General features: G+C 39.2%; 1 protein-coding gene across 7 annotated transcripts in view; it reads right to left on the bottom strand.

Annotated features, from left to right (window-relative positions):
• tns2a (tensin 2a) overlaps positions 1–25987 on the bottom strand; it is a 78041-nt gene that overhangs the window by 39124 nt on the left and 12930 nt on the right. For all 7 annotated transcript variants that reach the window (XM_057830333.1, XM_057830334.1, XM_057830332.1 and 4 more), the window contains exons 2-3: positions 11564–11669; positions 10213–10250 (exon numbers count right to left, since the gene is read on the bottom strand). In XM_057830333.1, the coding sequence (XP_057686316.1) occupies positions 10213–10250; positions 11564–11669 (144 nt within the window). The remainder of the gene's footprint in view (positions 1–10212; positions 10251–11563; positions 11670–25987) is intronic.

Here is a 25987-nt window from a genome sequence, read left to right as displayed (position 1 = left end):
GAACCTGACGAGCCAGAAGATGTGCCTACAACCTCGAAGAAAACAATATTTATGCTACTTCCCAATCACTAAAGACCCATGAAGCACGAACTGCAAAGGAGTAAATTCGTGACCCGTATGTGAATAAACCGAGTTATTCGAGCATGTCTGTGGAACAGGAATATCAGCTTGTAGAGATGGCAAATCACAGCGATTTAAACGTACATTTGAGACAACAACTCTACTGAAGTTCTGGATTAAAGTCATTTCGGAATATCCTGACATCGCTAGGAGTGCGCTGAAAACTGTGCTACAATTTCCAACATCGTGTATTTGTGATGCTAGCTTCTCTCACTCTCCCATCTCGGGACCATCTCGTCTCAACGAAACAAACTCAGGCCTCCCACTGATTCAGCGGGTGAGTTGTATTTTTTCCCTGCACTTAACACGACGGGGCTAAAAACAAATGCTATTTTATATTTGCTGTATTTTTCTGCCGCACATTGCCGGTGTTCTGACAAAGTTGGCATGCGTGTAACGTTAAAAAGGACCGCGAATGCAGCAATTCCAAAGTACACACTACAAAGAAGACTACAAGAAAGGAATATTAACTTACGTTTGCCATGTTAGGTGCACACAACAACCGCACGTCGCCCTCTCACTTAACGACTTCTCCGTGTCTTTAAGCATTAATTTACGCCATTTTCGTGTTGCACATGTATGTTTATGATGTAAATAGTTTTTTAGCACCATTGGATAACATTGAGAGTCCAACTGAATATAAAAGAGGGCTTTTTTCACCGCCACAAAAGCTTTGGGAGCAAAATTTTATAAGGTTGCAAAATTTGACAGGACACCGGTCCGTGAAAAAAAGACCCAAATCACACCGGTCCGTGGTGCAAAAAAGGTTGGGGACCCCTGTTATAGAGCATACTGCTGCATAATATAGAAAGCATGTACTTCTGATGCAGTTGTTAAAAATGTGGGTTCAGTTCCCCCAGAGACAGTGTAAATATGAAGGCTAACGTGAGACCCTATACAGTATACGAGCGGGATATTTTTTACACTTTGAAGTGATTTTAAAAAAAAAAGTGTTGACATAATCGTTGGTGTACACAACAAACTCCTGGAGTATCCTGTTTCCTTGCCTTGTTTTGCAGTTTTTTAAACTTCTTGTTTGGAAGTAACTAAATATTTCTAAATCAAAAGGAAAACATACAGGCACAGTCCTAATTCTAGTTACAACAGGCATCTCTCTGAACATGCTAACAACTACACACTCACACACATACGCAGTGGATTGACACAGACAGTGCCAAAGCCAGAGTTCACGCAGCATCTCCCTTGTCAACCCCGCCCCCACCCCTACCCGAAACACATACACAAAAACACACCCACACCCCATCACCACTACACACACATGCCCAAAACATGTGAGCCTATCTCTTCAATTACCAGAAATGTCTATGACAGCACAGTTGTCTCTGCTGATGATCAACCAGCATAGACAGACATGAGGCCTCTGCAACATTACATTTGGTTTGTGTTATCCCAAATGACTCACTCACATGACTAAGGGAACACATAGTGGTGGATAAAAGGCCAGTCAGAGGGTTGCTGCACTCAATCCCAGATAGAGTAAACTAGTGATTCCACCGTGTTGCCAAAGCTCCTGAGCTGATCTCGCAAAAATGTTGTCAAAATTGAACTCCCACGTTTGCTTGCTGAAAAGTGAAATACGAGATTCAGATAACCATGTAATGGACAATAAAGCCCCTCTGAAAGTAAAATGGGCATCATGTTTAAACAGCACAAGAGTCAAACATTACATAGCAGCAGAGGTATGGTTTGACCAGTAAAGGAAGTCCAGTGGGACATGGAGGTGAGGGTCTAGTTGCAGATGCATGATGAGAAAAAGCAAGCCTATGCATAAAGTATGTTTCTATACACCCATGGTTTCATTGCTTCCCCACTGCCTCCATGTTTCCTAACCTAACCCATGTTATAGGGAAGGGTCAGGGCTCTGTTTCCTGCAATTCTTCCAGCTGGAGTGTCATTGATTTTTGGATTTGGGAAGACAACTGTAACCACATGCACCCTAATCATGAAGTCCTACATCAAAAGGATTATGTTGCTCTTCTGCACACAGCTGAAGCTTTTACCACTTCCTATCCCACAATTTAGCTTTTTGGATTACACAAGAGCAGTTGGCACCTATTTTCTTTCCTTCCAGTGTTTATTTTTCGATTTAATACTATGCAATAATTCAATTGATGCGTACACATACGGTAAATCTGTCTCACTGCTCCTCACAGCAAATTTTGTGTTTATTATGTCCATGAAGTCCTTTTTGAGCTTGAGTCTGACTGACCACTAAAACTAGTGAAACTGACTTGTAATATTTAATTGGCAAGCATGACCATAATTTTAATTCGTGAATCAATCAAAGAACACAGACGCTGGCTATAGACCCCAATCACGTGACGTCACAACTTCGCCCCCCTGACTGGTGCCGCCATATTGGCCGTCAGCTCATCGTGTTTACATATTACCGCTACGTACATTCCTCCTATTACTGTGTGTTTTTCTGCTTGTCTAAGGAATCACCGCCTAGTAAACGAACCCAAAAACCTTCCTGACAATCGTTAACATTGATTAATCAAAATGGTGAAGGCATGTGTGGCAGTTGGTTGCAGTAACAGAGAAGATAAACGGTCATTTTAGTAGTTACTGTGTGGCCATTGTTAAAAGGGCAAATCTCTAAAGCAGCACGGTTTGTTTATCTCGGTCGTGATGCGTTTGTGTCGACAGCCGTCAGACAGCGGCGAACACATCAATATGATGCCAACACGATCGCAGACATCATCAGACGGAGACTACGAAGCTCGTTGCTACGGTCGCGCAGCAAGAAGGTGAGCGCAACAACAGGTGTTGTGCCGAAAAATAGCCGCCCTGCGTGAAATGTCCCCCCTGACGAGAGCGCCCACACGGAAACGACTGTCTTGTAACGTGAATATGTATTGTTTTACTCTGCTTGAACTAATAAATGTCATACCTGTCTGATTGTCATTGGGATATGGTCGTGAAAACCTGTAGACTAATACATTTCTGTTCAAAGATGGTTATGTAGCCCAGTCCACGATTTGTTACTAAAATACAGTACTAATATTTTGTGTAATTTAATTATTTAAAACTGATCTTACAGTCGTAAATCCATTACTTTAATCAATTAAGCGTTATAAATATGCGCTCCCGTCAGGGGGAACATTTCAGGCGGGGCAGTTATTTTTCGGCACACACAGCATCGATCAAGTTTCATTTTACAATCGTGACAACGGTGACTCTCAGCTGACCAAATGTCGGTTTATATTCGGGCCGGTGCCGATTTTGGGTATCCGACTCCTCATCATGACATAAACTGAAGTATGATTGGAAATTTTGTGGTCTCAGGACGAGCTCTGACGCACGGGACAGGACCGGACGGGAGGAAACATCGGTTTGGGCATCAAATATGGATCTGGCGACTGGATCGACCGATGCTTTTCCAAATAACGGCTTTTATGCAACTCATCCAATGAGTTTACAGCGTCTGAAAGCACCGGGGCTTCCATAATTTGCAAGTGAATCCACCTTTAGAAACTACGATCATTGACAATACGGACACACAATGACGGACAATATGGCGGCACAATACAGCGATCACGTGATTGTGTGACGTTGGTGATTGGGGTCTATATGCTGTTGAGCACTTCATTTTAAAAAAAAATGTTCTTTTGCAGTATGTTTATGTCATGGGTGGTTCATTTACGATGATGTTTTTCCTTATACCTCGACATCTTTAAAATAAGTTATAAAAGCATGTGACTCCCTGTGTGACTATTATATCTACAATGTGTGTTTGAGATGTAGTACAGCAAACAATTGCTTCATTAATCTAGAATCCCTGTTGTGGTGATGTAGTTTGTTTGGAAGATTTCAGTTTTTGTTTCTTTTTTTTTTTTTTTTTTTTTTTTTTTTCACTGTAGCAGTCACAGTGAATTTTATGTTTACACATGTGTTTTATATACAGAAACCAAGTAATTTTGACACTGATGAGTTCATTTTGCATACCTCACCGCCTCCTTGTCTTCTAAATGTAATTGGTGAACAGCTGGACATATTAAAGTTGCACAAACATTTATACATGTTTTATGTCAAACGTGGACAGTACATTGCTTTCTGAAACTGAAACGTCAGTAGCAACTGACATGATTTATTTTTCTGTGTTCGCATTTTCTGGCATTCTTGCACCTGTTCTTCTTCTATTGTCTTTTTTTTTACCTTCTATTGCCAACTCCTCACCTCACCTCATCTCTCCTCAAGATTAGCGTCCCACAAACAGAACAGGAGAGATTAGGTACTGACGATGACAACGGGGTCAATTCATTATGTGTGTTCTACTGAGCGCAACAATTTATTGTAATATCGATTTTTTCCCCCACCACGAGTTTCCTCCTACATCTGGTGTAATGTCTAAGACACTTATGGGCTTTCAAAAAAATGGGTAAGAGGTTTGAGTGCCACATGTTAAACTCAACATTCCTGTCCTGGCAACTGCAGAATACCAATGTAATAATACAAGCCCAGATACTACTTCCACAATTCTGAATTTGTGTTGGTGCCAGTTATACGGAATAGTGACACAAAAAGAAAAAAAAAAACTTTCTTTTTACAGGCCGTGAAAATACGGACTTTGAACAAGTTTTCTATTTGGCCAGCGGAAATTCCCACTCTTTTCCAATTATGCAGACGGGCCACTCAACTTGTCAAAGGTTGCATTTCACAAAACTTAATCCTTCCTTATCCCACTGTTCTACTCTTCCCCCTCCTCCCCTGTTTCTCTCATTGTCATGTTCCAAACTTCTCTCCACATCTTTGCCCCTGGGCCTCTTGAAGCAGGCCTGCTGGATGCCAATTTTCCACTCGGGATCAAGATAAGGAGGGACTGTTCTCAGGGGAGAAAGATGCCCAAAATAAAGTTAATGGAGTTTTTGTGAGCTGTGTGTTTTAAGAGAATAGAGATGAGCCAACTGCACTCTGCCAACATGGTGGTCAAAGAGCTAGGGGAAAAATGAGAGAAGATGACTGAGGCATGGATGTATATGCATGCTTACTACCAACCCTTGGAAAACATTCAATCATGGTTTATGCCCACTTATTTAACATTTTTGGAGGGGTTTCTACTAAAACTTATAATGGTCAATAATTATTGTTTTAAAGAAGTGCAAAATAAATTTGATTTTATTTTTATGTTTTTTGGGGAATGAGAATAGACATGGTATGATTCTCAAAAACCTGGAAAGAGGTAAAAAGTTTTTTTTTTTAAAAAAAACTAAAGGCAGGACATAAATGTGGGGGATATCAAAATGGGTCCACACACACATACAGTGTACTGCAAGTTCATGTATCAACGTGGTCTCATATGGGAATGAAGAATGAGGAAAGGGAACACCTTGAATTTCCTGATCTGAATATATCTTGTATTCTATACATCGAAGTCATTCTGATCACTCCTTTCCTGTTGGGCAACACGTACTTTCAACTCCCTCCACAGATTTTCTATGGGGTTAAGATCTGGAGACTGGCTAGGCCACTCCAGGACCTTGAAATGCTTCTTACGAAGCCACTCCTTTGTTGCCCTGGCTGTGTGTTTGGGATCATTGTCATGCTGAAAGACCCAGCCACGTCTCATCTTCAATGCCCTTGCTGATGGAAGGAGATTTTCACTCAAAATCTCTCGATACATTGCCGCATTCATTCTTTCCTTTACACAGATCAGTCGTCCTGGTCCCTTTGCGGAAAAACAGCCCCAAAGCATGATGTTTCCACCCCCATGCTTCACAGTGGGTATGGTGTTCTTCGGATGCATTCAGTATTCTTTCCCCTGCAAACACGAGAACCTGTGTTTCTACCAAAAAGTTCTACTTTGGTTTCATCTGACCATAACACATTCTCCCAGTCCTCTTCTGGATCATCCAAATGCTCTCTAGCGAACCGCAGACAAGCCTGGACGTGTACTGGCTTCAGCAGTGGGACACGTCTGGCAGAGCAGGATTTGAGTCCCTGGCGGCGCATTGTGTTACTGATAGTAGCCTTTTATACTGTGGTCCCAGCTCTCTGTAGGTCATTCACTAGGTCACCCCGTGTGGTTCTGGGATTTTTGCTTACCGTTCTTGCTATCATTTTGACACCACAGGGTGAGATCTTGCATGGAGCCCCAGATCGAGGGAGATTATTAGTGGTCTTGTATGTCTTCCATTTTCTAATAATTGCTCCCACACTTGATTTCTTTACACCAAGCATTTTACCTATTGCAGATTCAGTCTTCCCAGCCTGGTGCAGGTCTATAATATTGTCTCTGGTGTCCTTAGACAGCTCTTTGGTCTTGGCCATAGTGGAGTTTGGAGTGTGACTGACTGAGATGGTGGACAGGTGTCTTTTATACCGATAATGAGTTAAAACAGGTGCCATTAATACAGGTAACGAGTGGAGCCTCGCTAGACCTCGTTAGAAGAAGTTAGACCTCTTTGACAGCCAGAAATCATGCTTGTTTGTAGGTGAACAAATACTTACTTCCCACTCTAATTTGGAAATAAATTCTTTAAAAATCAAACAATGTGATTTTCTCTCTCATAGTTGAGGTTTACCCATGTTGACAATTACAGGCCTCTCTAATCTTTTCAAGTAGGAGAACTTGCACAGTTGGTGGTTGACTAAATACTTATTTGCCCCACTGTATCTCCCTTCGCAGATTTTCATCATCTCCATCTTCCATTTACTTTGCAAGCTTTGACATCCGGACTTGAGCACATCAGTTCATTCTCTTGTCCTGTCAAGGTGTGAAAGTGCGCCACTAGTGTGCTGCATTCATAATGGTTACGAAGGTATCCGTTCATTGGTTGCAAATGGATAGGTCAATGATCACACCTAAAGCAGCACAAAACACCCTCTTCCAAATGCTTCTAGTTATCCACCAATTTAGCGAGACCTGGTCTAAGGGGCCGTTTACATGGTGACTGTCCGAGAAGACGAAAAATGTCATGTTTACATTTATATGGTTCCGTCTCCATTCGAACAATGTCGCAGTTTTGCATGAAAACGATGTAGTATTCATGCCCGACCCTAGGGGGCAGTGCAGATTTACAAGGCGACAACGAATGATGCACTTTGACCTCCTCAGCCCGGAAGACAACGTGCCCGCCCACTCCAAGAAATGGCTTTTTTTTTTTTTGTTCAAAAAGGCCCAAAAAGGGAAACATTTAACATATTTAAGTTAAAAATACTATAAAAACAGTCAATTAAAGCTGACGTTCGGCCATATTTGCTGTTTTTAATGCTTAGTGGCACCGCTGGGCACACCCAGTATGACGTGTACGGGTGCAGACGTTATCGGCGCGGTCCCACGCCGCGGGAGCTTTTGATATGCATGTGAAGCAAGCCCCCCTCAAGCCCCCACAATCGAATTCTTCGACTTTGGAGGCAGGATTCCAAGGTTTGCATCTTTGCCTTCCGTCTTCGCCGACACCATACGAACGCGAGGCCACTCCGCAACACAGTCATTGCGTCTTCGTGTCTCAGAGTCGTAATGTAAACTGCCCCTAAGACCCTTCCTCAGCAACAACGCTGCAGTCAACATTTACAATAAAAGAAAAGAATCAAGTGTTTAAATATCCATGTTCATACATAAAACGTCTGAGGATATTTTATATTGTGTAGCTCTATGAAGTTTGTGTATACTGTATGTAGGTTATCAAACAAGACTGCAACCAAAATTAATGAAAAAATATTTTTAAAAATACACTTGTATAATACTAACTGGAGGGGGTGCATCAACACACTTTTTGAATAACAAGGAAATACTGATCCTTCGGACTCATGGTGAAAGAAAATGGTAGGTCTTGGAGGTTTTGACCTTCGTCAGCAAGCAGCCTTCTACCTACACACTCTTATCCACTCCAAACATGGCTGGCATCCTCCCAAGTCAACTCTGTCTATTCATTAGAACATCCTTCCATCAATGAGCCTTTCACAGAGGCAGCAGGGCAGCATTGCAACTAGCATGTGGCTCTTTCTGAGGAATGTGACAGGGCGGCTACCGTATTAGCGCACGTCTCGAAATTCCGCCCCCACTGTGCTATATTTTAACACTTCACTGTGCAAATAATGCAACTACTGTGCTCACTGATATTACATATACGCTCTTAAAGGTTTACGTTGTGTCAAAACCAAAGCCCACAGGCCAAATGTTACACTCCACTTTCTAGTGGTCAACAGAAATTGTTCAAACTAGTTAACCATCATACAGTACCAGATAGTAGACCTGAACGCTATTGGAAAAAAACTGATTTTTTCGATTATGGGGGAGGTTTGCGATATTATATTGTGATATTAAAAGAATTTTCACCAGATAACTTGAATAGCTCTGTTTAGGATTGGCCTGAACAATATTGGAAAAAAATAAACATTGTGATATATATTGCCATGGGTCCACACTTACGTTTTGCCTATTTTCTTCAGGTGCACCAATACAAAATGTAGGCGCACAGAACTGTAAGGTGGACATGCTAACCACTGTCCCTCTGTGCCCCGTTCATAATGTAAATTATTTTTAAACAAGTATAATGTAGAAAAATGCTTTATTCAATGCTTCACTGCGTGAGTCAACTCAAATTCATGCTGCTGAGAATACCTTTTCACTAACACAATGAATGAGTTGGCACTACACACTTCAGACTGTGATGCGAGTTTAACGATGATTAACACATTTGGGCCTTTGATCGTAGAGCTACTGAGGCTTCCCTGGCCAGATCAACGCAACAAACCTGTCAATAGTCGTTAACTTTAAGTACCTAACGCCAGCTGCACTGGTGACCAAGAAAAATAGTTTGGTTGCACTGCTTAGCAGGGGGGAGGGTGAAACGCTGTAGGAGCATCAAGCAGAAAAACATAAATATATTTTTAAAAATAAAAACCCAATCCTTTTCACCCGATTTCTGATCACATGATCATATCAGGGACATGCATAATTTATATATAATACCGTTTAACCCAGGCTTGCTGTATGTTAAAAGGGATCCAGGAGCTATACACACTTGCTGCTTTTATTAAGTAAAAAAAAGTTTACATGTTTAAAAAAAAAAAAAAAAAAAAAACAAGTGTACGTCCTGCAATGTGACTATTGGGTGTAGTTTTCCTCTTTTCCATACACTTACTGTAATCCATTAACATTCACAGCTCAGCTTCTGGTAAGTGAACATCATGGCTAGCAATGTTTTTGCTATGATTTCAATCAGCATTTCCTCTTCTCTTTAGATGAATCTAGAGCCATTAAAAAAAGCCAAAGGAATTTCTATATCATAATGATTCACACAGTTCAAACTCTTACTGTCAGTCTGCATTCTTCTTTTTCAAAGTAGAAAGATTGATGTTGCACTTTTCTTCAAAGAAAAGATTTAAACTGTTCAGACTTCATTTTAAAATCCTTTAAATGTCTCAGTTTACATGAAAAAAGCAGCGTGTTTTGTGTTTTGTTGAGATCTGAGCCATGAACCAAGTAGGTGCACATTAACCATAATTGTTGGTGTACCACTAAACGCTTCGGGATTAGATTTATGTGGCTCCACTGTTACCAACCCATTGAGGGCAATCATAACTCATATGTGGCCAGTGATAAAAACAAGTTTGACATCAATGGTTTACATTTATTACTGTAAACTGCGAATTTTCTCTCAGAGGTGGCAAAATTTTTTTTTATATCCCTGTGAGTGGTAAAAGATTCATGAAAAAACACAACACAATGATTAGAAAACCCTTCCATTTATTTTCGAATCCACTTATCCTTGTCAAGGTTGCAGGGTGGTTGATCATATCCCAGCTAACGGGCAAAAGGTTGACGACACCCTAAACTCACCAATCAGTTGTTGGGCAAATACAGACACAGACAACCATTCGTACTCACAATCACCATGCCACTAAATTGGAATCAATTCTACGCTGCTTGCCCTATAGTCAAACAAACGTGCCACGGCAACATCAGCGACTTTGACTAGAAAACTGTGTGTTACACATGATAAGTGCATGTTAAAACAATATGAAGTTGTATTCGTTTATTGAATTGCTAGAAATTAGTCCAAAGGCAATAGGTTCCCAACCCCGAGGCAATATACTTTGATACTGACTGAGTCTGAGTCTTACCTTGCTCTCGCACTTCCTGTGAGTGGCTGTCTTGCATACTAGAGGGAAAGACAAAATAAGTCATATTTTTCTGCACTGAGCTCTAAGAAATAAGAAAAGTTGAGCACCATTTCATAACCTTATAATTAAACCAAGTTAATAAGTGTTAATAGCCCAAAATGGTCAGGTCAAACTTTAAAGCAAGAATTTGAAAATGCTGAAATCTTCAACACAAAAATGTCGTATTTTCAATGGAATCATTTTTACTTTCGATAGGAAATCCTTCTAAGCATATACAAAAAACAATTTCACCGTTTTCTATTGTATATTTAACGTCAAACTTGACATGAAAGCATTGAATAAGTGACTCTTTGTGCACCATGACTTTGCCTAATACTGACCTTTCACCATGAGTCAATGTGGTCTCATGATTAGGCATGTGCCGGTATGAGATTCTGACTGTATGATAACCTTGAGCCAAAATATCCTGGTTTCACGGTATCCTGATCAATTACAGCTCTAAAATGTGTTACTGTGTGATATCTGGGTTTAAAAAACCTGAACATTTTTTTCATTGAACAAGATTTTTATTTTTAAAAACATATTAGCAAATTGGAACATAAGTGAGCCTAAATTACAATCAGAACAAAAATAATTAAATTATTTTTAATAAAAAGCATGTGTGTATGACTCTCATCATGTTTACATTAAACACACACACTCTCTTTTTCAACACAGACAGTTGCCAGAGAGAAAAAAAAACACGTTTTACAACCGCTAGACACCCTAAACACGCTGGAGTTTACTCTCGTATCTGGTGGGAAATGTTCAGGTGTTTACTAACCTTTAATTTTGTATAAATGCGAAATAATATTGGAGGTATTGCCTCCTCGGCGGCCATGACCCTCCGCAAACATCTTTTACATGTCGGTTGGCCCTCCTCCTCTAAGCCGCGGCCATCTGGAACTTTTGTGTAGCCTTTTCCCTGTTTTCCCATGCCAGCGATTTAGTTTTCTTCGATGGGGGAAAAAGTTCAGGAGTTTCACCTCCTCCAGCCATCGTGTAGCACAGCAGAATACTGTCACTGGGCAACAACTGGTGGGGGACTGTTGAGCCTTGCTGCTAGAAGCGAGGGATTTCTCCCTGCATTTTTGGGACATAAAAAATAGCTAATACCGTATGACGGAAAATTTTTGCGGTTTTAAAACGTTTTCATACTACGGTATACCTTGAAACCCGTAATTGGCACATGTCTACTCATGATGTTGACAAGCTAGAATAGAACACTTCTCCTATTTCTTCAAATTCAACTAATTTCAGGACAGTCTCCCAAAGGCCTAACCATAGCCAACACGCAGTTTCAGAACATTACCTCGGCAGAATGAGCCCACGTTGTCCAAGTTCTGGTGACACACGCTGCACTGACGCCTCTTCTTGAAAGTCTTCTCCTTGAAGACGTGAGGCTCTCCCTTCCCTGACTGGTAGCACACAAACAAAGGAGTCAGCAAAGCCAGTTGCTCACAGATCCTCCAGGAAGCATCGGAAACACATCCAGTGGTTGAAGAGAGTTAATCCAGAAACATGGAGGACACACTAAATAGCATTGTTGTCTTTTAACCAGTCACCTCATCGAATTTGATTTAATTACTAATCCAAAAAAAAAATTATAAAAGATGTGCCTATAAAAGTTAACAAATAAAAACTAGATGTTGTTGAATACTTTTTCAACTATTTGCAATGTAAGCAAAACAATCAATTGAGACATTTAGTGCATATTGTCACATTCAATCTTGGCTCCTTTTATCTGTTTTACACCATTGTGTAACAATCTTAAAAGTAATAATCCCTGGGGTTTTCGCTCATACCGCATTCTAATCCTAACCGTGAATGTGCGTATATGCGTGTAATGTTAGGTGAGATTTGGGGTACACCCTGGACTGACTGCCAGTCCATTGCACGACAAGTTTAAGTAAATACATTTTGCTGTGAACCTAACATGCATGTTTTTGGAATGCGGGATAGGATCTGAGTAATAGAAGCACTAGGAGAGCCACATAGAAATCCCAGGTGCAGGATTCAAACACTGAATCTCAGAATTTTCAGGCAGAGCTAACCAGTCTGAAGGATCCTACTTTGGCTGATCTGTGTGACACAGCAAAGGCTTTGGACATGGATGCTTTCGTGGCTATAAACCGTGCACAGATAGTTTGCATTCTCAGATGAAAAGAGTGCAAAGGGCAAGGTACTGTATTTTAGGGAATATGAGTTTTGCTGGAAGCAAGTATTTAGAATGAAGGAGCATAGTCTTTCTTTACATTAAACAGCTTTAAATTCATTGGTTCCTGCACAAGAGAGTTTTTGTTTCCTCTGAGGTAACTCCTTGGTAACAAAGACACTCAGTTGTTTGTGCACTTTTTCCATGATCCTGACGCTCCGACTCCGACGTTCTCGAGGCTGGTCAATGTTTGGACAGCTGCCTGCTTGTTGGCATCGCCCTCTACCAGCTGTGTTCAGTGGCACTTAGTACAGTACAAGTGGAAGCGGTAGGTACACTGGATTGGTGTGTCAGATTCGTTATTTAACATGATGTAATGAGATAAATGATCCTTATTTGCCCTTCATTCTTATTGATTCTTATTTCTAATAGAACATTTTCTTTACTTGAAAATCATGTTAATTTTTATAGCGTACAGACGAGCCTTGACACAATATGTTTCAGCATTTCAACATAATGTCACATGTACCTTGGGCGTCCAAAGCCTTAGCGCTCTCTATTGCACCACTAGTAAACAAACTTTTGCATGTTATTTGAATGTGGCAGAGCAACTTTAAAAATATAAATAAATAAACAGAAATAAACAATGTAAACGACTATGTTCATTTAAGCTTATTTCTCTATGTAGTTTGACTGTATGACACCAGCCAAGAATAACTTTGGGAGGAAAATTGCTTCCAAAGGAGACTGAAGGCCTGATGTAATTCACTTTTCAACAAATGTTTATTCAAACAAGTTGAAAAAGTTATACATACTTAAAAATGGTCATTCAGGGACTGGCTGATTATTTAAACATTATTTTTTTCAACAGATGTGGGCTACTCAGAAGGCTAGCCATTGTGTTTTGCTAAATTAATGAACGCGAACCCAACCAAACATTTTAGTCATAGCTCTCGGTATATACATATTGCATTGCAGAAGGCCAATTAAAGCATAAAATGTGAAGTAATTTCATCACATGCCAAATAGGGTCACAATTAAAGTAATTAAACATTGTCCGATAAATAAAGCATGAAAAAATCATTTATATGTTGTATAGTTGACAAAATAATCGCATTTCAGAAGTTCGAGCCTGGAAGGGGACAAACCCGGAAGTGATACGTCACACCGAGAACAGCGATGGCAGCACTCCATACATACGGCTGCCATACAAAGCCCTTCAAACAATGATTCAAACAGCGATATAAGCGATAGATCGAGCGCAAGGGAAGAGATCCAAGTTTTTGAAGAGTTGGAGGAAGAAGAGGAGGTTGGAATTTTATGTTGGACCTAACATGTATTAGCCAGACCCTAATCAGGATGCAAACAATGTGCCTAGACTACCTGACATGGAATGGAGACAAGACACATCGAGATTACAAGATTGGTAAGATATAGGCTGTTATTATTTTCATGATTTGAAGATTCAGGCATTTGCACATAATTTTATGTTTTTGTCTATCTGATGACATTGTTTAAAAAAATAATAATCAGACTTCATGTTCATTTTGGCAGATCCGGCAGCTCTCGTGCATATAAAATAATAATATAAAAACGTTGGGGGGAAAGAAGATGAGTCGTTGATGGCTTTCTCCACTTTATTGTGGCAACATTAAGCAAACAAAATAATAGCGGACTGCCTTCACATTCGACCGCGAAGTTTTGCTTCTCGCTCATCTCCGCCTCGCCTCGTACTACCAGCTACTACTACTTCCAGTCCAGCGTCTCTTAAACGGATCGTGCATAGTGTCTTGTTATGAGCTTTTTGTTGACAAAGGTATCGAACACACGACGTGCTGACAACTTTGTTTCTTTATTAACACATGGAGCTAACAGTAATGGCGTGAGGAAATGTAGTTTTTTTACACTAGTGAACAGATTACAAAGCACCACTTCAGTGTTGTCCTGAGACTACATTTCCCATGATTCACTGCGTGACTTGAGCCGCTCGCTGGTTCGCTGAGAGATTGACTCAATGCCAACACGCTCGTTGTCACCTGTCAGCGGCTCTCGTAAAACACAAACTAGAAGGCTTCCAAGCGATCACCGTGAAAGAAACGCCGCACTGTACAAATGCAATGCAATGCTTGAATCATGAAGGTGGAAATGCATAATACAAATACAAATAAATGTGCACAAACTCACAGGCGGTGTGTGTCTCTTACGGCAACGTAACCGTGAATTACCGCGACGCCGACCCGCTTATATGCACATCTACACCCCTTTCCCGACTGACAGTGGATTAACCCTTTCGGACAAGATCGTAGATGACGCACAATTTAAACATGCTTAACCTAGCGAACACAATAACAACTATGATCGGGGATTGCCACGAGTTGGCTTTCGGCTAAGGTCGCTAGCTTCTACTGTACATTCCACAACAGTTGGCAGCTCTGCTTTGACAAAGTCATCAGTCATCTATCCAAAAATAACACTTACTTTTTGGCAAATCCTTGATCATAAGCAGACCGGTTAAGGAAGCAGGCATCTTCAAAGTGTTTGTATCAGAGAACACTACTCACTGATGGCGTGAAATTCATTTGCTTTGTGAGAACGAAAGATGTCCATTTACATTTATCTGCTATCCTTTGGCCACTGAAACAACTTTTCGTTAGAGTGAGAACAAAACATCGCCACACACCGCCATGGCACCCTACCAAGAAACAATGCAACAAGCAATACTGTTTTATGGCGGACTTCCCTCGCACTTCTAGGTGTGACTTCATTTCCGAAGATTTCCGAAGAAAAGCATTTTCGTTCTCAAGGCCGTTGCTATGGGTTAAACGAAGAATCTGGAAAGGTTGCGTTGAAAAAAATTATGAAAATATGCTTATAATTGTTTAGCCATTGATATTATTCAAAAACATGGTTGGCCAACCTTAGTTACCATTTCCGCTTTAAGGAAGTTTAGTTGTCACGCGGTCCCTTCTGAACACTAAACCATTTACAACATTCAATAAATTATTTCTACTTACCCAGCATTGGTTCAACAAGACAATAAAAATATTATTTTGGGATAATGTTATGATAAAGCATTTCAAATCCTTAATTTGCACTAATTAGATACAGAGGCATGTAAAAGTTTGGGTATAGTACTATTCAAACTTTCTTTCTTCTAAGATCGTTCAATCTTATACTTTCCCTATCAGTCCTCCCAGTTCAAATGGATTGGATGTCTTCCACCTCAAAGGCAGCCAATGAGCTAAATCGCTGATCAGTTTTTGAACGTATAAAGGGGAAAAAAAAATATATATATTTTATTCTTTATCCATTTTTTTTTAATCAAAATATATTTATTTTTCGCAATAGTAGTGCATTGGTTTCCAGTTTTAAAAAAACCCACAAAATGGAATGAAAAATGGGACTGACATCCAACACACACACAATAGAAAAATAATAATAATAATAAATTTAAAAAATAAATAAATAAAAATAAACCAAAAATAAACCATAAAATTATTCCCCGTCACTGCCAGTGAGCTTCATGACCATTGCACATTGAGTTTTAGTAATGGTTTTGGATAATAAGTGTCAATACAATAAATTAAAGAGATTTCAAATTGTGGAATGCCAAGGGCTTAAGAGGACTGACACATGTTTAAAAAAGGTCCCCAGGCACGTAGGAATCTCCCATTAGAATAATGGAGAGAGTATCTGGTCTTTTCAATTTTCAAACATGTCATTAAGGCCGTCAGGCATTTGGTGTGTGTGGGAGGGAGGGGGTCCACCCACCTGAGGAGGACACACCTACGGGCTTTATCCATTTTTTAAAATAATCTGTTATCAGAATGTTTTCCTACCAAATATGGAATTCTGCATCAGTCCCAAAAATTCCTTACCAACTGGCCTTATTGCAAACATTATAAACATAATTACTTTTACTATTATTATTTATAATCAACAATTCCCTTCTTTTGTTGTCGTTAAAATGTATAAATGATAAAAAGCTTCTCTTAATAAGATTTTACGACACATAGCTATTTCGTGCTGTGTTCTGGAGAACTGTCTGACCATGGCTGTCTGGGGTTGGCTTTATCTTATGCACTCCATCCCTCTCGAACAGGAAGAATATGCCACTAAACACTTACTGTAAATGTTATTTTCATCAGTGTAGTTCAGATAACAGCAACAGTGTGTGTGTCTAAGGTTATGGTGAGTCTCATGCATGCTTTCATGAGCAAGTTGAGGTTGGAGTTCAGAAACGTTTTGAAAATGAAAATTGTATGTTAAAGCAACAGTATTGGACAAGAATGACATGCAATAGATCAAAGATGTCTGCTAAGGCTTAAAGTTTTTTTTTTTTTTTTTTTTTTGTAAATGTAAGAAGAAACAGCAACAACCCACTTTTGAGTATTTTAACAACTTCGAGGGAGGATTACAGCTGAGGAAAGAGGAAACAGCTGGTCCCCAGCATAGTAATTACTGTCATCATTGGAATAGCTTAAAAACACTTTCCTCACTCTGAGACAATATTCAAGACTATTTCTGGTTTGAATGCGGCTGCTGTCAGATAAAATGCAACAAAAATGAGATACAATTATTGATCAATAATATACACAACCACAACAAACCTGACGCTGTATGTTTCTTTCAACTAGTGATGCAAGCAAACACGCAGAAGCATCACACAGCTGAGATGAGTTTGCATTGCACTACATAGCAAACTAGCAAGCAATTAAACAAGTGGAACAGTAACCGTAGAAATAATTAACACTGAACATGAACCTAAAACATTTACCGTATAATATCCCGGCCGCCACAATGCATACTGGGAGGCATGAGACTGTTCTTATTGGTTTGTTCCGCCCGCAAAGGTTGATGGGTAATTTCATCGGCCACAGTTACCCAGAGTAGTCTTGCTCGCTAATGACTTGCCTGTGTTTTTTGTTCAAAATAGCGAGACAAAAGAGAAGCCATTGAATGTGAAGCGATTCACATCTAGCAAACTGAATTATGGGGAAAATGGCAATTTCATTTAAGTCATCAGATTTTTCACAACTAATAGTGCTTCGCTGCCTATCATGCATGCCACATCTGCTTTATAATATTGTTTTTGTTTTTTTTTTAAATCATTTTCCACTAGAAGGTCTGTCTGTCTGACTTCCGCGCTTCTGCTGACACTTGTTCTTAATTACTTATGATGCCGAGGCAACGTAATCCAGGGCAAGAGTTTTCTTTTTTATGACAAGTATGATTGGGCATGTTTGGGGTTTTTTTAAACATAAAATAATACACCAGAGACCAGACCAATGTTTTTCCAAATCGAAAGCATTGCCAAATTGAAAGGAGAAATACTTCTGTGATGGGGTGTCTTCTAGTTAAGAGTCAGTGGAAATGATCCCTATCACTGTCTCTGCATCACCACATATGCCCATATGCCAGGATGAAGCACACCCCTCAAAAACACCCCCCCCCCCCCCCCCACACACACACACACAAGAGGCTCTTTTTCTCCCCTGACTTCTCACTCCCTTTGGCAGCGAGACGAGTAGAGATTTTTACGTCAAAGAGATGCTGTCTCACCCGAAATCCCTCCCTTTGCTTACCAGCGGTCACAGAACAGTGGCAGGATTCAGGGAAGGAGGGGCTGCACACATGTACAAGTGAAGCACACAGAAGGCAAGGTGCACACACATGAATAAACAAATACATTCACACAGAGATGGCCATTGGTGTGCTCCATCCCTGGGAGCTTCCTCGCTTCTTCCTTCTTTTTTCTTTCTAAAAATAGTCCTCCAGTAGTACAAGGGTGGTCTTGTGTGGGAGGGGTGCTCATTGACTGGGTGACTGGATATTGCGACCTCAAATTTGACAGCAAATGACTACCTTCAAATGGTTTGATGTTTAACAGCAGGGCTGCATTTTGGTTACTTGAGGGTACAAACATTGGGGACCATCAAGTCATTATGACAAATGAATGTGTCCTCAATTATATTAAACTTCATCACAATTCAACAATTAGTCTCGATCATGCGGTTGTCACTTCCACCATTACTTTCAACTACAAAGATCTTGATGCAGTATGATCTACAATTAATAGGCTTCGTTTGCAGACAGAATTTAGAGTGAGAGATTAATGAGGAGCGAAGAAAATGTGCTGATTTTGACTCTCTTCATGCCTTCAATTTGTATCACATCCATCTATTTTCTGTGGTACTTAATCTATGGTCATAGGGAGCTTTACCCAGCAGAACTTGGGTAAAAAGCAGACTACACTTTGTTAGTCAATCACAGATCACATGATTGTTTTTTTAAAGGAATGTTTTTTGAGTCCCCTAAAAAACAGCGATAAGCATTGTTTTGGAAATTGGACAGCAGCGGGCCCCTGGGAAAGTGGTACTTTAAGAGAATATGTATGATAGAAACAGATTATTTTAAGTCAGTGCTGATTAGTAGTAGTAGTACATTGCCAAGGAATTGGAATACAACAATACATTATAAAATTAAAGAGGTGCTGTAGTTTTAATGGTACGTGATCTAACTAAAACAAATGTATTCATGTGGAAAAATGTGACTGTACTCATTCATTTGTATGTTATATCATGCTTAACTAAATCCCACCCTCCATTGAAATTCTATCACATGGGCTGCTATCAGGATGCCAGTATCATTTACTGGCATCCACTCCAGTTATTACATGCGTGTTAATTCATGTGTGTGTTTGTGAGCGTGTCCACAGGGTGGGACAGGCAAGGAAGGGAACACAGAGTGCTTGTTCCTGAAGTGAGGTCACGGTGCACTTCCGTTCCTCAGAATTCATGCTGTTAACACACAAAAAAACATTCACGCATGCACACAGAAACAGAGAAAATGGTCTCAAAGGACCAGTGCTGACAGCCCAGCTGTATTTGTTCATATTTACCAGCAAAAAAACAACATCTGCTCTGCTTTAAAAATGCTAAGCATGTGCTATGAAGTGTGCCTAGTGAGAGGATGGTATCATCCAGACATCAATCAGTTTGGAGGGAAAACAGCTGCTGCTACTCAGAGATAGGGCTGGACATCATCTGCACCCCAAGTGATCTGAAAGGGCACATTATATACACTTTATACATTTTAATGGCCTTTGCTGATGTAACTGGAGTGCCTGTTCATGTCGTGTGGAATTTAAACACCTAATAAAAAAATCATACATACTGTACCTATTTTCAAAAATGCGTCTATAAGTGAGCCGTTCTAAATTTTGCCAAATTGTAAGGTTAGAATTGTCAGGGAGCTTAGCAAAGAAAACTCCTTTGATCTCACTATGCAAAAGGGAAGGAGAGAGAGCTAAAGTCATATAAGAGTGTGACAATATCTCGATACAGCGATATATCGCGATATTTTGCAACCCGATCGGTTATCGATATGCTCCCGCCAAGTATAGGTACTTTTATTTGACATATTGGCCATACAATGGAGTATGGATGCTGTAAACTGCTCAATGTTTGTTGAGCAATTCCTTGGCGGTCCACTCGAAGCGCTTAAAAGTGGCGGTGAAGGTAAAGTGCGCGGGCGTCGTCTAGAGAAGAAGAGAAGAAGCTCCTAGTGGGTTGAAAAAAATAAAAAAGCTTTGTGAGACCGGCGGCGGTGGAGGAAAAAGTGAGAAATGTATTGCTACAAATCACACATGTGGACACACTTTAGATTTTACGCTTTGCTTTCATCACTTGAGGTAAGAAAGTTTTGCAATGTAATTGATTTTTTTAATTTGCATGTATTATTTTGATGACATTTGATGTTGAATGATATAAAATAAACCAGGACCCTAAACTGGATGAAAATGAATATCGAACAAGCCTACATGAATTTAATGATTTATTTGATATTATTTGAGAACCACTTTCCATTTGGTTTACTACACAAACTGTTATTACTGCCATTTTGATACAATAAGCTATAAAAATGGTTTGAATAGCTTCCAAGATATATAAGGTGATGTGCATGATAATTAATGTAGCCTACATATTAAAAATAGATAATTATTGCATTTTTAATTTCTATACATTCAATTCCTATTTTTTTTAATTCACTCAATACTTCCAACACAAAAAAACAGGAGGATTTCAACTTAAAAGCTACTAAGTAGCTAATATTGTTTGTTTTATTTTGTTGTTTTTAAGGTGAGGAAGATAGTGACTGACTGAGTCCGAAATCTCAAATGCTGAAGCAGATTGTAGAAGTGCTCAAACCAATGCTTTTGGCAACAAAGGTCATATACGAAGAAAAGACCCACCAATTTTATCATTGCCCCACTCCAAGCTCAACTGCTGACTGACACCTACAGCATTGTTATTTTTTTTTTAAAGATTTAAAACTTTAAAGAAATTAAGGGTGCCATTCATCATGATCTCTCCAAGAGATATCAGTTGTTGTGGTTTGTTTCCTCTATACAGTATGTGCAGGTACACAATTTGCAGTACATTTATATTTTACAGCAATGTTGCACAGAAAAGGTGTCACTCTTTAACAAAATGACTTAAACAGTATTTTTTTTATTTATTTTGAAATAGCTTTTTTTTTTCATTTCAACAGTTGTATCGTAGAATATCATGCATCAAATTTCTGACCAATATATCGATAACCGCTGCATCGTGAAATCGTGAGATAATCGTTATCGTGAGCCTTGTATCGCGGATCCTGAGGTGCCCTGAGGTTCCCACTCCTACAGTCATAGCTACAGTACAAATTTGTGAAGGCCCACACATACTTCAAAGGGATAGGATCAAGTGATGGGATGGAGGTCTAATGTCTTTTTTTTCTTTTATTCAGTAGAATTTAACTTTATTTGTATAGCGACGTATCGCGCCTACAAACGTCAGCAGCAATATTGCACAACAGAACATAATTTAGCCTTTGTTGAGCCTTAAGAAATATATATATATGTATATATATATATATATATATATATATATATATATATATATATATATATATATATACACATACTGTATGCCGTGATCTACCCACACTACCAATGCATGTGATCAACTGGTAGATTGCGTTCGATGTAATGAGCACCCCGGTTTTGAGTATTATTTCAGAGTAGGCCTGCAGCTATCGATTATTTTAGTAGTCGATTAATCGATGAACTAGTTAGTTCAAATAATCGAGTAATCGGAAAAGGAACATGAAAAATTAAAATACCTGAGCTGAGCCTCAAACAGTATTAAAAATAAATAAATGAGGATCTATGTACAACAAAAGAACAATTGGCTAACTTACATGGAGAAAGTCCGCTAGCTTAAATGCTATATTAATGCTAACGTTTTTTTTCCAATGCTCTTAACAAATAGTTCAGACTCATATTACCACAAAAAACAGCTAAATATACATATAAACTAAATTACGAATGCATAAAAAAAACATTAGCCCAAAGAAAAACCTAGCTTACGTTGGTCTTAACAGGGGGCAGTTGGATTCAGCCATGTGAAATAAGGCAGACCAGAGGGCAATGTATCCACCCTAATCAATAAAAATAAGGCAGACCAGAGGGCAATGTATCCACCCTAATCAATAAACGAAATCTAAACACTTAGAAAAAAAAACATTACAACGCCACTTTAATTAAACAAATACTCGAGGCAGCAAAATTTAATTCGAGTATTTTTTTCTAATCGAATACTCAAGTTAATCGATTAATCGTTGCAGCACTATTTCAGAGTAAGGAAGATGTTTTATATGTACAAGTAGGGATGGGAATTGATACGATTTTTACGATTCCGATTCCATTATCGATATTGCTTAACGATTCGATTCTTTATCGATTCTCTTATCGATTCTAATTTCGGAAAAAAGAAGAACAAACATTTGGATTGGCATCAAGTTTGTTTAATCAGAAGTCACAACCTTACAAATTCACAACGAGGTCAAAAGAGGCCCAAAGCCTCAATGTTAACTGTGGCAATAAGTGGCAAATGCACAAGAATGTGTGACATTTTACTGAAACATTTTTCTAATAGAAATAAAAAATATTGGTATATTTTGGCATATAGGTCGTTGTTCTGCCTTTGGCAATGTCCACAAACTTTTTCCTGTGAGGGCCAAATAACTTTTCCCTTCTCTGATGAGAGGCCGGGGTCAGTTTGTAACAGAAAAAGTGTGACGATTGCAGGAGTGCGTAAATGTAAAAAAAATATTATTTTTCAGAAAGCCACAATCAAATAACCCTCTGTGGATTCTTCACGGAACAAAAGTAAATAGAATAAAAAAAATAATATAATAATAATAATAAATAATAATAGCACTATTAATTAAATAGATAATAATCAAATAACCCTCTCTGAGTTACTCACTGAAAAAGGCCAGGAAATAAATAACACTACTGAGGGAGAAAAAAAACAAAAAAAATTCAAAATGCTCTCTGTTTTTGTTCAGGGGGCCAGACCAAATATGGAGCCACGGGCCGTAGTTTGGGGACCCCTGTTTTTATTTACCAGTATATTGAAATGCATGCCTTTTAGTTTTTATGGTGCTTTCATGCTTAAGTGGTGGCGCCCTTGCGCTTCCTCACGCGAAGAAGAGCGCGCTCACGTGAAGAACAGCGCGTACACCTAAGAAGAAGAAATGCCGTATCCAAGTGAGTGAGCGAGTTAGTGAGAAAGGGAAACACTGCCACGAGCCTACGTTCTTTGTTAATGTTTGTAAAATATCTACAGAGCCAACGCCTGTATGTATCATCTTCTGTGTTGTTGCTGTGTGTTTCCACTCGCGATCGGACACTTAAATCCAGTTGTGTAGTGGTTTAAACGATGTGCTAATGCTAGCGAACGCATGCTAACTGTTTGTTATTACTGTGTTAGCAGCTAATCATCGCTGATTTACGTTGATGCAAACCTGTTTGTTATTGGGGACGAAATTGATTTGTTTCATTTCTATTTTTAGTTTCAAGTGATGGTTGAATAAAGTCAGCAAATTATACCAACGTCTTCTGCATCGTCATTTGGGAGTTTAGCTAGCTGTATAGCCAGGACTGAGCTTTAGCGTCTCGGTGAGGACAGTGCAGTCTATTCCCTCCCGATGCAGTTATTTCCATCTCGCAATGACTGCTTTGTTGTAATTTTTCCTCGTGAAGTGAAGACACACTATCGAGCGTTCGAACCTACGTGTTGTCATTGTTATGTTTACGGCGGCAATGCTCGTGCTAAACTATCGTAACCTTTCATTTTCACCCTTTTTCCTGGTGAAGTGTAGCCAAACTTTGGAGCGAGTGGTTCTTGGCGCCATGCTAGTTTGATGCGTCTGGACAACAAGACACGTCACGACGCAATATGCGTCTTTAGGGATCGTTAAAGGGATCGTTAAGGCTTTTTCATTGTGATGTCGAGGCCTCGAAACACTCAGAACCGGTTCCGAATTGGAATCGGATTTCGATTCCCATCCCTATGTACAAGCCTGAAATTGAGAGAAAAAAGGGCCTAATATTTCTCTTTAAATAACTCCTGCATTTGTAGGAGGTGAGAGTTAAAACCTGGAAAGAATTCCTTCTATCATCCAGTTACACCCTGTAATGAAAACTATCTGAGACACACATCATTAATATTTTCATTTACTCCTACTTTAACCAGAAATTCTCCCCCCAAAAAAGAAAGAAAAATAAGTGTAATACATCAAATTTGGTTTTAGATTTTTTTCTTATGACAAGTGTGCTATCGACGGAAGAAACCTTGGCGGCACTGCAGACAATGTTATCTGGTTGCTGGTTGTTCTTTACATTGGAAAGCAGGATGCCGATCCTGACAAGGCATCATGATGTAAAGCCAACACAAACAACAATCATTAATCATGTTGGCATAACACACACACACCTGCAGGATGTCAAAAAAAGTCCCACGCTTCAGGATGCTGAAGATGCCAATTGCATAATGGGTAAACATACATCTTTTTCAGAGTGGTATTTCTAAAGTAACGTGGTCATGTGGGCTTTGACAAATGAGAATGATTTGAAATATTATTGAAAGGTTAGCACAGTACTATACAGTGGTGGTTTGCGCGTCTGCCTGAAAGCTCTGAGGTAACGGGACTCAATTTGCAACTGAGGACTGTGGAATTCTTTCCGTTTTTTCCCGACAATACCGTGTCTGCTTCCAACCGCATTTCAAAAACAAGCTTCTTAGTTAAGTTGAAGGCTTACTATATTATCCATAGCTTTGATCGTGAAGTGCCGTGCTGGCGACCAGACCTTGGTGTACTTACCCTTTTGCTCAAAGTCAGACTCTTGGTAGTCCTACTAAGGATAAACAGTATAAAAACTGGTGGGACTGACATTTGCACGGCTTGGGAGAAATCGGACGGCTCAATCAAAAATGCCCTAATGATCAATCGACAAATGGGGCTATCTGAATGGGACTGATGGTGCTATGTTCATGGACAGAGAATTAACAGCAACACAAACTTCCATTGATATTTACTCCGGAAATTACGAGAAAGAACACTTCATTCCAGTGATTAGAAGAGATCTCTGTTAAACACAATCATTTTCATTTCCAAAATAAACCACTAAAATATATAATAACATTTGGGAACAGGAACAGGAAGCCTGTTAGACACGGAAATGACTCAAATAACAAATGAGCTATGAGCCATTTAATTATGTACATAGTCGTTGTAATTTAATGTATTCTATTAAATATAAAATACATCAGGGAACAAGAACCGGAACTGGGGCAGACGGACATTAATGAAATCATTGAAAACTGACAAAACTACAGTATTTAAGGCAGATGAGACCTTTTTGGAAGGAAGAACTGCACCACCAAATGAGTGCAGTACACCATGGCTTTATGTCCCCATTACCACATGCACGCACCAATGGAGCAACATTCTGTTATGATCAGTCCTATAACCCACCTTTCAAACATGTATCTGTCTTCAATTATAAAATGAGACTCTAGTCTCACTCCAGTGAGTCTGGGTAAGCTGCAAATGTCAAAAGTCGATTTTAACATAGCTCAAGGCAAGCTAAATTACAGACTTCTTAAAGAATATTTAATACCGTTATACAGAAAGTCTGGAGAGCTCTCTTGAATTCCCCTTAATACTTTTATTGCTCAGTGAACAACTTAATGAAAGTATGTTTATTACTTATTTAACTTTAGCCTTTAACCTCCATAAGGTATATTTACAGGTAAAATGAACTTTGCAAACAATTCAGCTTACTTTTACTCAGCTACAGAAGGTACACGATTAACCTTTGTGTAGATTTTTGTGAGATTTTGATTGGAAGTTAGTTCTAATTATGTTTCAAATCTAAAATCTGTGCCTTTGCTGAGTAAATGTTGGGACATAAAGCGAGGTACAGTACACTAGACCGACACATATACTGTACATACTGTTTTCTACATGCAATAATGATTTTAATAGTAATCCTTTAACCCTTTTTATGGCACTCAATTAACTCAGTGGCAATTTGACACCCCATAGACATCCAATCTATTTTGATTGGAGGAGACTTCACAGTCCCCACCCAACTTTAGACTATTATTGGGAGTCATAACCAACGTGTTTTTATTAATTTTAATTTTATTTATTTTATCTTTATTCATTATTTCATTTATTAATTCG

This window comes from Corythoichthys intestinalis, chromosome 2 (genome assembly GCF_030265065.1).
Source record: "Corythoichthys intestinalis isolate RoL2023-P3 chromosome 2, ASM3026506v1, whole genome shotgun sequence".
Classification (NCBI taxonomy): Eukaryota; Metazoa; Chordata; class Actinopteri; order Syngnathiformes; family Syngnathidae; genus Corythoichthys; species Corythoichthys intestinalis.
This window is presented reverse-complemented; position numbering and strand designations above follow the sequence as displayed.